The sequence below is a fragment of the Clarias gariepinus genome, chromosome 1, assembly GCF_024256425.1.
Source record: "Clarias gariepinus isolate MV-2021 ecotype Netherlands chromosome 1, CGAR_prim_01v2, whole genome shotgun sequence".
Taxonomy (NCBI): Eukaryota; Metazoa; Chordata; class Actinopteri; order Siluriformes; family Clariidae; genus Clarias; species Clarias gariepinus.
In genome coordinates, this window is record NC_071100.1 from 754,565 (window position 1) to 767,171 (window position 12,607).

The 12,607-nt window shown below is 42.9% G+C and overlaps 1 protein-coding gene across 1 annotated transcript; it reads left to right on the forward strand.

Annotated features, from left to right (window-relative positions):
* Positions 1-275: 275 nt before the first annotated feature.
* On the forward strand, positions 276-1,586 carry LOC128523991 (serine/arginine repetitive matrix protein 2-like). The gene is made up of 5 exons (XM_053496257.1): positions 276-562; positions 655-711; positions 821-880; positions 963-1,037; positions 1,138-1,586. The coding sequence occupies exons 1-5, from the start codon at positions 553-555 to the stop codon at positions 1,470-1,472; spliced, it is 537 nt and encodes a 178-aa protein (XP_053352232.1). The 5' UTR covers positions 276-552; the 3' UTR covers positions 1,473-1,586.
* The last annotated feature ends 11,021 nt before the right edge of the window (positions 1,587-12,607 follow it).

The following is a 12,607-nucleotide window of genomic DNA, read 5'->3' on the forward strand; positions in this document are numbered from 1 at the left end:
CAATTAGAGCTAAAGAAGGTGTCTGAAATAAAATACTAATAAGAGAAAGAGAAGCGAGCCAGGGTCCGTGAAATATCAATGTAAAATGTCTTACGACCTAATGGGACAGAAATGCTCTGATGGTTAGCAGGGCGTCGCTCTCAGGAGATGGGTTGTAGGCCTAACTGTTTTTTTTTTACCTATACTTATAAGTCAAAACTAGAGTAAAAAATAACTAAAATAAAATAAATAAAAATAAAAATATATATATAAAACATGGTATTTTTTATAACTTTAAGAAAAAACTTTCACCGTTAGTGTTAACAACCACTATGTTATGATCGATCTCTAGGGAGCGATTATGGCCATTGGGTAGACTTGTATGTTAAAGAAATAACAGGGTAGCGCGAAAGTTCTTGACGTTTATTTTATGACCGTTTATGTTTTATGTTCTCGGGGGTGTGCTATGAGGTTGTATAAAAAAAACCTACAATTGAGCGAAGCCGCAAAAAAACTCTGGCATTTCTCCGTGGGTCTGCACAACAACGTGTCTTCGCTTCTCGCGTCTTCGCTATGGCTCCAGGTAGAGACTAGATTCAAATGTTATTTATCTACACTAGTTTTATGTTGTCCTTTTTTTTTTTTAAAAAAAAGAATTCGTTTTAAACTCCGCAGTAAACAACCTGACTATTGATTCTTACGACGTTGTATCAGAAGCCGGCTGGCAAGACGGTGAGTTTTTTTTTTTTCTCTTATGTATTTGTGTATATATATATATATTTTTTTTACCTTCTAGAGAAATTGTTGTTGTAGCTAAACTGAGTTTCACTTTTTTTTTTAGAATTAGAAACGTTGATTTTTAAAACAACGGAGCCGTCGCGATCTACGCCTAAGGTTATCGGTGAGTTTACCGTGATTTAGGGGGGAAATATATATATATATATATATATTAACCTAAAATATTAACCTATATGATGTTTCAGAAACTGCTGCTGACGGAATATCCGATAAAACGTCTGGTCCGCCTCATCTACAGAGGCAATCTGATCCTAGTTACGGTGGGTTATTTTCTACTCGTTTATTTATTTTATTTTTATGTTGATGCATTGAAAAAAAAAAAAAGGTTACTCTTTTTTTTCTTTTTTCCTTCATTGGTAGTAGAAGACGTTGAGCTGATGAGCGTCCTTGAGCCCGAACCCTTAGAGGTGACAACATCAGGGGGAGCGGAAGCCCCCGAGCAAACTTTGAACGGGTCTACAGCAGGAGGAGCGGAGGCCTCCGAGCAAACCTTGAACGGGGCTAAAAGCAGCTCCTTGCCGGAAAAATCTGAGCAGCCGGGTGCGCTTCCTCTTCAAGCTCGAGGTGAACAAGAGGGGTTAAGCGAAAGATCCCGACCAAGTCGTCGTCGGAGAACTTCGGCTTCGCCCTCTTCATCCTCATCATCACACGGTGAGTTTTTCCCCCCAGGGGCTGTATCTTTATCACATGAGTAGAAAAAAAAAAAAATTCCACAACCTAATTTCTTGCGCTTCTGATATTCCTACACAGAGAGTCATATTCGATGAAGAAGAAGAAGAAGATTGAGCTACAGGAGCGTTTCAGCACCGTATCGCCGTTATCACCAGCCTCCGAGGGAAGAGGTTCTCTGGGCAATCGGTATTACGTTTAGCGCAACTTTGCACTCACTTCTCCGTTGATTTTTTTTTTCTGTACCAGGGTGTTTTTTATTTTTGTGTTTAAACTGTGTTGAAAAGTATGGCCTTTCATGTAAATGTTGATGATGTTGATGTTGCTACCATTGACTTTACAGAAATGTTAGATATGGAAAATGAGCTAGTAAATAATGATAACCAACACTCTTTGATGTCGTCTTTGTCTGATTCACGGGGTTCCCAACCAGAGTTACACACACTATCAATAAACGTTCCCTCGGTTCCTAACACCGACGCTGCGGATCAGCAACAATATCAAGTGTTAATAAATCAGATATTATCCCTTCACCGTCCAGACTCTGTAAATACTCATAACACAAACTCTATAAACAATGAAACAGATAAAGAGTCTCTGACATTTCAGCTTTCTGAAATAGAAGCTGCGCTACTACAGTTAACAAACGGTTTACGCGGCTCGGAAGATGACGAGGTAACCTCTACAACGAATCATCAGCAGCGAATAGAATATCAGTCATTAATAAACCAGCTAAAATCCCTCCGACAGCCCGAGTCTGTAAATGAGGACGTACAACATCATCAATCACAGACATCACCAGATCACGCACATCACCAATTATTATCAGATAACGCGCCCGAGTCTTTAGCTTCACGACTCGCGCAAATAGAAAACACGTTACTTCATTTGGCAAGCATAAACAATCTTATGCAGGAAGCTTCCACAGATCACCCCTGTTCTGTTTCTCCCCCTTCTCATTCCGTAAACTCAACGGTAGACATTATCCGGAGGCTCGAAACAGAGCAAATAGGAAGAGGAGGTGACGATCTCGACACCTCGATAGTAGAACCCCCCGCTGATCCCCCATGCTCTAATGATCAAAGTAGCGCTAATAACCCATCGGAGACTGCCTCAGACGAACCCCGGGTGGTGACGAGGTCACGATTTAATAATATAGAAGTAGGACAGTTATTAAATTTGCCGCAGAACCAGGTAGCAGATTACGGCTCTTTTTACGGGGACGTGATGGGTGGCGTGTTTGACATAGTCAATAAAGCGCTTTCATACGCTCAGGAGGGAGACGTGATACAGCTAGAGTTAAGAGGCGAGAGTCTGAGAAACGGTCTCTCTTCCATGCTACAAGTCTCCAAAGGAGCCGATCTGTCGGTTTTCCAGGATTTACTAGACCGCTTAGTTCAATCTAACATGTCGGTGTTATGCGATAACACCCTAGAGCTTGTTGTTCAGATTGTTAGAAATCATCGGGGCGGAGGGAAGAGGTTGTTGAAAAAAACGTTGGACTGTGAAATCCTTAAAAAGAAGCAGAGATTGCTCTATTTAGTAAAAAATCCGTCCGATCAGTTATGTTTCGCCATCAACCTAGCTCATTTGATTCAACCCGAGATCACTGATGCTGCAGCCGAAACGCTCGGTCGGGAGATTCAGATAAAAGCGGGATTGTCTAAGCATACCCCTGTATCTTTTTCAGACATACCTAAATTCGAACGTGTGTTGGATTGTAAAATTGTAGTGTTTTACAGAACCGATGAGAGAGAGACACTGGCTAATTTCCATACTTCTACCCCTCAAAAATCCACCACGTTGTTCTTATTTCTCTTTGAGAATCATTACTACGGTATAAAAAATGTCGCGGCTTTTCTAGGTGTGCGTAAGGTCTGCGATTTCTGCTACAAGGGCTACGAAAACGCTCTGTCGCACATGTGTGAAGGTCATTGTAACGTGTGTCTGGATTCGGGGTGCAGCCATCACGAACCGGAATATATAACGTGTCACGAGTGCAATAGATCCTGTCGCTCTCTTTACTGCTTAACCATGCATAAGGAGAAAAATTGGCATCCGAGAGCCGGTGTCTACGCGAGTCAGTGTGACACGGTCATTGTATTCTGTGAGTTTAACTAAACCTTCAAAACCTCACGAATGTCCAGGCTTCAAGTGTCAGATTTGCGGTCAGAAAACAGAGTTTATTTCAGAAGCAGACCGGCACCAGTGTTACATACTCCCTATGCTCATCGATATACGTTACACAAGGAAAATCGTGTTTTATGATTTTGAAACCTTTCCAAACCGGGACGGCACGCACACACCTTTTTTCGTGAGCACAAAAACACTGGCGGGTAAAGAGTGGTGTGCTGACGGGGTTGACTGCGCCAAAGAATTCGTTCTGCGCTTCAGGAGGCCCTGCTACACCCGAGCCATCTTTGTCGCTCATAATTCAAAAGGATTCGACGGGTACATTATAATCAACGCAATGATCGACCTTGGCATAAAACCAGAGATCGTTATGCAGGGGAGTAAAGTGATTCTATTCACAGAGCCCGATTATAAACATATATTTATCGACTCCGCGTCTTTTCTCCCATTCCCTCTCTCGCAGCTTCCAAAAGCCCTAGGTTTTTCCGAAAAGGTTAAAGGCTATTTTCCACATCGTTTCAGCTCCGAGGGGAATCTGACCTATGTAGGTGCTTACCCTGGCCCCGAATATTACGGCGTCGATCAGATGACCGAGAAACACAGAAGCGAGTTTCTGACATGGTATAGCACCGTGTGTGAGGGGACTCTTAATTTTAGGGAGGAAGCCAGATATTATTGCAGGAACGATACCGAAATACTCAGGATGGCTTGCTCAAAGTTTAGAAAAGAGTTTGTAGAAGAGGCCGGGGTCGATCCCTTTAAGTCAGGCACCATAGCGTCGGCCTGTATGTCTGTTTTCTGCACTCATTTCCTACGAGAACGCACAATCACTATACCTTCCCCCGACGATTACAGGAAACAGTATAAACGATATTCGGATGCTGGTATTCAATGGTTAGAATGGGTAATGTTCAGCGAAAATATATTTATCCAACATGCTCTGAACACGGGCGAAAAGAAGCTGGGGCGGTATTTTGTAGATGGTTACTCCGTGGTAAACGATGTGCCGACAGTTTATGAATTCCAGGGTTGTTTTTATCACGGCTGTACGCAATGCTTTTCTCCACAAGACGTTAATCCTTTAACGGGTAAAACGTACGAATGCATGAACGAGGAGAGTGAGGAGAAACTGCGGCGCTTACAACATACGCATGGGGTGAAAGTCGTAGCTATAAGAGAGCATATGTGGGTCGAGATGAAACAGACCCATCAAGGTCTGCAGAGTTTTCTTAAAAGCTTTAATCCCCCTCAGCCGCTCTCCCCCCCGCGATGCGCTGTACGGTGGCCGGACCTGCCCCGTAAGATTGCGTTACACGACGGGTCCCTCTGAAAGCGTGAGGTATGTAGACGTGACGTCCCTCTACCCCTATGTAAATTATTCATTCACGTATCCGATGGGTCATTCTGAAATAATCTTTAAGGATTTCGGAAACCCCCGCGAATATTTCGGATTAATAAGAGCTCGAGTTTATCCGCCAAGAGGTTTATTTTTCCCTGTTTTACCTTATAGATCGGCGCAAGGCCGTTTGGTTTTTACTCTCTGTCGTACATGCGCCGACCTGAATTTCCAGCGAGGTTCTTGCACACACACTGACGAGGAACGCGCATTGACAGGGGTCTGGGTAACGCCAGAGTTTACTCTAGCCTTAGACAAGGGTTATGTAATAGCTGAGATCACCGAGGTATGGCACTTTAATGAGAAGAGTGTCGACCTTTTCAAGGGTTACATTAAAACTTTTTTAAAAAGTAAACAAGAGGCAAGCGGATATCCATCGGAGGTTACGGACGAGGAGGGTAAACAACGTTACATAGCCGACTATAACACTAAGCAGGGAATTCTGTTAGACGCCACCAAAATCGCCTTTAACCCTGCCAGAAGACAAGTGGCTAAACTCTGTCTGAACAGCTTCTGGGGTAAATTCGCTCAGCGTTCTAACATGATTAACACCGAACTCATAAACGATCCTGAAATCTTTTTTAATTACATGTTTTCAGGTAATTACAATGTTAACTATTTTAGTTTTCTAAACGAGAACGTAGCGATGTTACAATGGCAGCACAGCGAGCGTTGTATCGCTCCCCCCAACAAAACAGATAATGTTTTTATTGCGGCCTTTACAACGGGCTACGGCCGAATGACACTGTATGGTTATTTGGATCAGTTGCAAGAGCGAGTCTTGTATTATGACACCGACAGCCTGATTTATATAACCAGAGAAGGCGAGACCCCTCTCGAGCTGGGGAATTATTTAGGCCAGTTAACGGACGAGTTGGACGGTGATACGATAAAAGAATTTGTTTCTGCCGGTCCTAAAAGTTACGCCTATCAGACTAGAGCGTCTAAAGTAGTGCTGCGTGTTAAAGGCATCACACAGACGTACGAATGTTGTCAAAGAATCAACTTCGACACCGTGAAAGACCTCGTTAAAGATTATATCAGTGGTTCACGCGTAAGTTTTCTCACAACGCCGCAACACACCATCGTTCGCGAGAAGAACGGTTTTCGCTTAAAAAACTCCTCGATCGATAAAAAGTTTCGTGTCGTTTTTGACAAGAGACGTCTCTTGACCGGAGGCGCGAGCTTACCTTTTGTTTACTGAAAGAATGTCGCACCTCGAAGTCTCAGAGCAAATGGTTTTCGACCCTAGACTAAAATTACCATTTTCCTGTCTGGTTGTGGGACCCAGTGGGTCAGGGAAAACATTCTTTGTTAAGAACGTGTTGGAAAATTGTAAACATGTTTTGGATACACAGCCTGATAATATTGTATGGATATACACGTGTTTCCAGCCAATGTACAGTGAAATGCAAAAAATCTTAAATAAAAGGATAACATTTTTAGAAGGTCTGCCTGATTCGTTTGATGATAAAACAATTTTTCCTCAAGATAAAAATCATCTGATTATTTTGGACGACGTCGTTTTGGAAGCCTCCGATCATCCCGAAGTTGTTAAAATTTTCACGCAGTATCGTCATCACAGGAATATGTCCGTTATGTTTCTGACTCAGAACATTTTTTATAAAGATAAATACAGTAGAACCCTCAACTTAAACTGCACTCATCTTATTTTATTTAAGAACCCCCGTGACAAGCTACAAATGTCTATATTAGCAAATCAGATATTACCGAGGCAGAGGGCCTTCTTTTTGGAGAGTTACGAAGACGCTACAAATAACCCCCATGGCTATTTATTAGTAGACTTGACACCCTCTTGTCCAGACCGCTTCAGACTGAGAGCCGGTCTACTACCCGCAGAGACGGCTTGTGTATATTTACCCAAGAAAAAGTAATCATTTAAAAATAATAATAATAATAAAATGTCTGCTCGTATGAAAAGAAACATGCCCCTGCTCAGATCCTTAGTCTCCATTCCTCCGCGTCAGCGTAAAGCTTTATTGGAAACGTGTTCAACTGATGTCATTAGAGCTCTGTGCGAGATTGCTTTAAACCTCTTGAAAGGGAATATCCCCGTGTCGAGACATCAGTATAATAAACTCAAGCGACAGAAGAAGCACATTAGACTGATCGTCGATAAGAAGACGCCCGTATCGCAGAAAAGAAAAATTCTTCAAACAGGCGGTTTTCTCCTACCTTTACTTACCACGGCTCTACCATTCGTAGCGCAGCTGATCGGCGGTGCTATTTCTAAATAAAACAATGACCTCACGCAAAATGTATCTCATCACCCCTGAACAACTAAACCAACTAAACGACAAGGTTAAGCACGGTGAAAATATCAGAGAGACGGCCGAGAATGAGCTGGATCAGAAGATGAGAGAGATCCTGGATCAGAAAGGCTTATCACCCGACGAGAAAATAAAAAAGTACAACGTTCTCCTGCAAAGATACCTTAATCTTCAGAAACAGAAGCAAGGGGAGACTCGAGAGATCACCCGTACTTTACCTAAAGAATCTGAAGGGCGCGTCGAGGACCAGAAAGAAAAGAAAGACGTTATTTTAAACGACGTTATCGACTGCGTTAACCCTCGTTTCAAAAGGAATGCAGGTTATATTTTACAAAAGATATCAGAGGCCTCAGGGCCTGGGGAGTGGAACGAAAATGGGGAGTTTATTTTTAAGAAGCGTGTGATTAACGGTTCCCACATAGTCGATTTGATGAAACATTTAACAAGTACACGGAAGATGTCTCTTATCAGGCGCCCCGCTGGTTGGAACGCTTTTACACAGACACTCTCGATCCTGAATATCCCCTTGTCTATCATCCCCAACAACCAAGCGCGGCGGGACATTGAATCGCTTAAAGACGGTGGCGCGGACGGCTCGTCGGGTAAAAGTTACGACGCTGATACCACCGCCTCGCCGCTATCGGTATTTGAAAAGAAGAGGAAGAAGCGGCGACTCGCAAATATCTCGCCGCGATGGCTTAATATTTCATGAATGAATTGAGTGCATAAACAACACATTGTTTTTTTCCTTTTTGAAAATAAAATCTTTATTGATTCGAATACAATATATCATGTCTTTTTTTTTATGTTCACTCTTTTAATTATATATCAAGGCATATGAAGAATAATATTAGAAATAAAATAGAAATAAAAAAGGGTATTTTTATGTTCACCCTTTTAATTATATATATCAAGGTATATGAAGAATAATATTAGAAATAAAAAAGGGGTAACACTCTTTTGAATATATATCAAGGTAAATGAAGCTAAAATATTAGAAATAAAATAGAAAAAGGATATCACAGTCTTTTGATTATACTGCATATCAAGGTTTATAAAAAATAAAATAACACACTCTTTTTTGACTATATAGGTTTACGGAAATAAATATTAGAAAATAAAAGGGGTGTAACACACACACACACACACACACACACACTTAAAAAAAAAAAACTATTACATATTATGACACTCGGTGAACATCTTTAGAGAGCAGACAGTGTGATTAAATAGAACCGCCCGACGATTCCTTATACAACTCTGATATCTGTTCATAAACTCCGAGACCATCCTGTCATTTTTTATCACATCATCTCCGTAAAAAGATAGCACGTCTTCGTACGCCACTCCGCATGCCCTATGACACAGATAATACACGCAATGTTCCCCGCAGACAGCCGACACAGGGCTCTGCAGCTGTCTGTTATGATAGAAAATGTTTTTCACCCCTCTCTGATTTTCCAGAAAATCCAAGATTGTTTTTGGGTAATACATAAAGTCCGGAGGGAAACCGAAAGAGTCGAAAAAGCTCGCTCCCCCGTCAGCATCCAGAGAGAGAGTGAGCCAGTGTTCTCCGGGCATGTGTCGCGGGTGCGTGTTAACTATGGGCCGGTCGATTAAAACTTTTAGGCAGCATTGGTAGCTCGTCAGAGGCGTAAAAACCCCGCTGAACGAATCTCCCAGTAGATGACGGAGAAGATTTTCCAACTGATGATTGTTCATTTTTTTTTTCTCCTCTCCCGTCGGTACAGACTCAGTAATAGTCGAGTAGGACGTTTCTTTTAGAGTTTATTTCAAGAATTGAATTATAGCACGCGTACACTATCAGCGTGGTTGTGTGAGGTAACGGGGTGCGAAAACGTAACTCCAGTCTGAGAGAACCGTTGGATACAGGAGAAACAGCCTCTGTGTCTTCGGAGGGGCTGAGGTTAAAAACGAATAAAGCGTAACCCTCGTGGAAATCCTGTCTGTCGATGGCGAGTGGTAGATCTTTCAGATGTCTTCCTGTAGCTGTAAATATGTTGTAAAACTCTCTGACAGCCAAGCCGTTATTGAATTGAGGTTGGAACGCTTTGGCAGGGATTTATCTACCGTCTTGACACAACGCTAGATATTCGACGTCGTTATGCATGAAATTAAACGGTGAAAGGTCACATTTACCTGTGAACGCTTCGTGATTCACCATAGCCAACACCACGTATTTAGGGGTAGCCCCTAGAAATAGATTCTCGTGGTTACATACGCGGGAATTCTCAGGGATCGAGTAGGTCTTCACGTTTATACGCGAAATAGGATACAAGGCATTGCCTCATGCCAAGGCCGTCTCGTGACCTAAACGTACAGCGGCGGCGACCGAGACCTTCTTGACAAAGAGAGACGCTCCCAGTATTTTTAGATGGTAAATACGATTGCTCGGATGCATGAGGGAAAATTCTTCGCTAGAGCGAATCAGCCTGATTCGCAAATCCACACCGTTTAATAGGAGCCTTTCGCAGAAGAAAATGTCTGCATGAAGGGCGCCTAGCAGATGAATCTCCCTAGATTCCTGACTGAATCGGGCCCTCTGAACAAGGCCTCGATTTGGGCCGTTTATCACCACCACTGAATCCATGGCTCCCGCTGTGTCTTTGTAAAACAGACCGGCGCTGAATTGACTTTTCAGAGTGTCCTCTGAATAATTCAGCAGAGTCTCTATAATAGCCCTGTAAGGATGCGTGGCGCTGGCTTGGGAGATCAATCGGTCTCCCAGTGTAACGTCGCATTGTGAAAAAATTTTGTTTAAGGGGTAATTCACTAACCCCACGGGCGCGTCGGGTGCGATATCAGATCCGTCTGGATTAGTAATTTTTAATCTTAAAAATAATAATGTTTTAGAAAGGTCCAGATATTGATGTCCGCTACCGTTTATTATGAATTCTATCGGACCTCTATCGGTTATTGCGGATAAAGGTTGAATCTCTATGCGTTGGCTCTCTTCGATAGAGAGCTGGGTCATAGGGGCCGAAAAATAAATCAAGCTCCGTCATGGCGCATTCGGCCGATTTCTCGTGTAAAAGAGCCATGTCTGATTTTTGTTTCTTTTTTTTTTCAACTCTGAAATATGTCTCTAGACCTCGCCGTCGACCTCCTTCCCGCAGATCTACTTTCACCAACTGATTTCCTCTTCTTAGATACTCTTCGTTTTTTAGACTTTGATACACGCTGACCGGGCGGGCGTTTTAGAGCTCTCCGAGATAGAATTCCGATTCCTGACCCTTCCTGATCTCCCGAACCTTCGCCTGTTTTCCTGACGGCTCTGCTAATCACCTTCCGAGGCGATGCCCTTAGCAGCTGTTTTTAGATGAGGCTTAGCAACGCTAAAACCCTTTTTTACCAGAGGTATTATAAAACGAAACAGTCTCGAAAAAACCGACCCGACTCCTCGTCCGTACATAACCGGGGCGCCGGTAAACCCCGGTAAGCCTCCTACCTGGTTTTCATAGTAAGTTACAAAGCGCCTGGGGTCCGCTCTGTAAGTTAACGAGGCCATATTGACGTTTTAACAGGTCTGAAATGGAGCGTGAGTATCGTCTTACCGTAGGTGAAGACTTCTTGTTTATTCTGATCAGATTTAATCTCCACGTGTATGTTTTCAATATGGTTCTTAGCCACTGGTACGTATTGGGGAGTGCCGTACGAGCGAGTGATAACATCACCATATTTCCCCTCTATTTTAACCGCGCGGAGCAGAGGCGCGTATGCGTCACCTACGATCTGCGGGGTGATAACGTCGGTATAGAAATAGAGATGATAAAATCCCGCTTTCATGTCGGCGGGAAATGGGGAAATTTTTGGTCCGGGGCCTGTCGTAAACCATTTAGCAGGCTTCACACCTAACATGAAACACAGAGGCGCTGTAAAACGCAGACGATAGCGCCCGCTCCCCATCCATTGGAAACTCTGTAGGTTTCTGTTAAAGCTCAACCCAACGTCACATCCTATCAGTCTAAACTCCTCGTTCAGAGTTTTCATGAGGTGATCTTTATCTTCATAAACACCGTATTTTATTTTTGCTCTGTGCGGGGTAAAGGCGCTCAAATCCAGCTCGTCGGCGCCACCGCGGCCTCCGTGTTCCCATGTGTCTATCCACGTAAATTCCGCTCCCTCTCTTGGCAGGTTATGCCAGGAATGCGAATATGATACATCGGTTAGCGCCACTTCCCAAGCACCGTCAAGGACAATATGCTTTGCCAGGTCGACACGAAAACTCGAGTTTGTATTATTTTTAAACACGTCGTAGCTGGCGTTCGAGGGTAAGGTGATGTAAAAAGCCTCTCTGCTTGAGCGTTCCATAGCGTGAATGATACTGCATCCTCGAGTTTGATATTTTATACATTGATCAGATCGCAGGCTTTCACGTAGCTGTTGAATTTCTCAGGCCAGTTTCGCCATTTCACTAGATAATGTTTCACCCCCCTTATCATACGCTCACCCCGAATTTCTTCTATCTGAAAGACTCTGTCTTTTGCGACCTTTACTTTCTGTAATTCGGCCTCGTAGAAAGTACCCTCTAACGCTTCACCGTCATAATCCTTTAATCTATACACGGGAGGGAAACGCGGTATGCATTCGGATACCTTAAATATCTCGTCCGTGAAACTCTGTGTATATTTTTTCTCGAAAACACCTCTCAGCTTGGATATTCTGACCAGGTCGCCCTCTTTAAAATTCATCTTTAATTTTTTCTTATGCCGTAGAGGGAACGTACCGTAGAGGTTTTGAAAAACTTGGGAAGTGTTTTCGGAGGTCACTTGCATAGGGGTCATTTTTATACTGGAATGGTAGGTGTTATTATAGCTATTGACGAAATCCTGCAACACGTCAATGTATCTTAAAGTGTTTTTAGCGGTAAAATAGAAAGAGTTTCGATTTCAATGTCCGATTATATCTCTCGACCACGCACGCTTTCACATCGCTGGACGTGCTGAAAAGCGTGATATTATTCTTTTTCATTAAAGTTTGAAAGGTTTTATTGTAGAATTCGCTCTCCTTGTCCGTTTGAAGGAAACGTGGAATCCCGCTGTCTTTTAAAATCGACGCAAAGGCGCTGGTTACTTCGGTAGCTGATTTTTTCTTTATAGCTCTTACATATGCTTTCTTTGAAAAAATATCTATCACCGTCAGTAAATACTTAAAACCGTCGTTATAGGACGCCAGTTTTTGCATATCGCAGAGATCTGCTTGGAACTGATTGAGAGGTCTTGAAGTAAAAACTCTATTTCGCGGAAATCGCGTCCTGGCCGTTTTATGCAGTGTGTACGCGTCTTGTTCGGCTAGAAAATCCTTAACCCTCTTGATATTT

Coding starts and splice junctions, on each gene's coding strand:
- LOC128523991 (XM_053496257.1), top strand. Junction 881..962: donor ATCTACGCCTAAGGTTATCG/GTGAGTTTACCG, acceptor ATGATGTTTCAG/AAACTGCTGCTGACGGAATA. Junction 1,038..1,137: donor GCAATCTGATCCTAGTTACG/GTGGGTTATTTT, acceptor CTTCATTGGTAG/TAGAAGACGTTGAGCTGATG.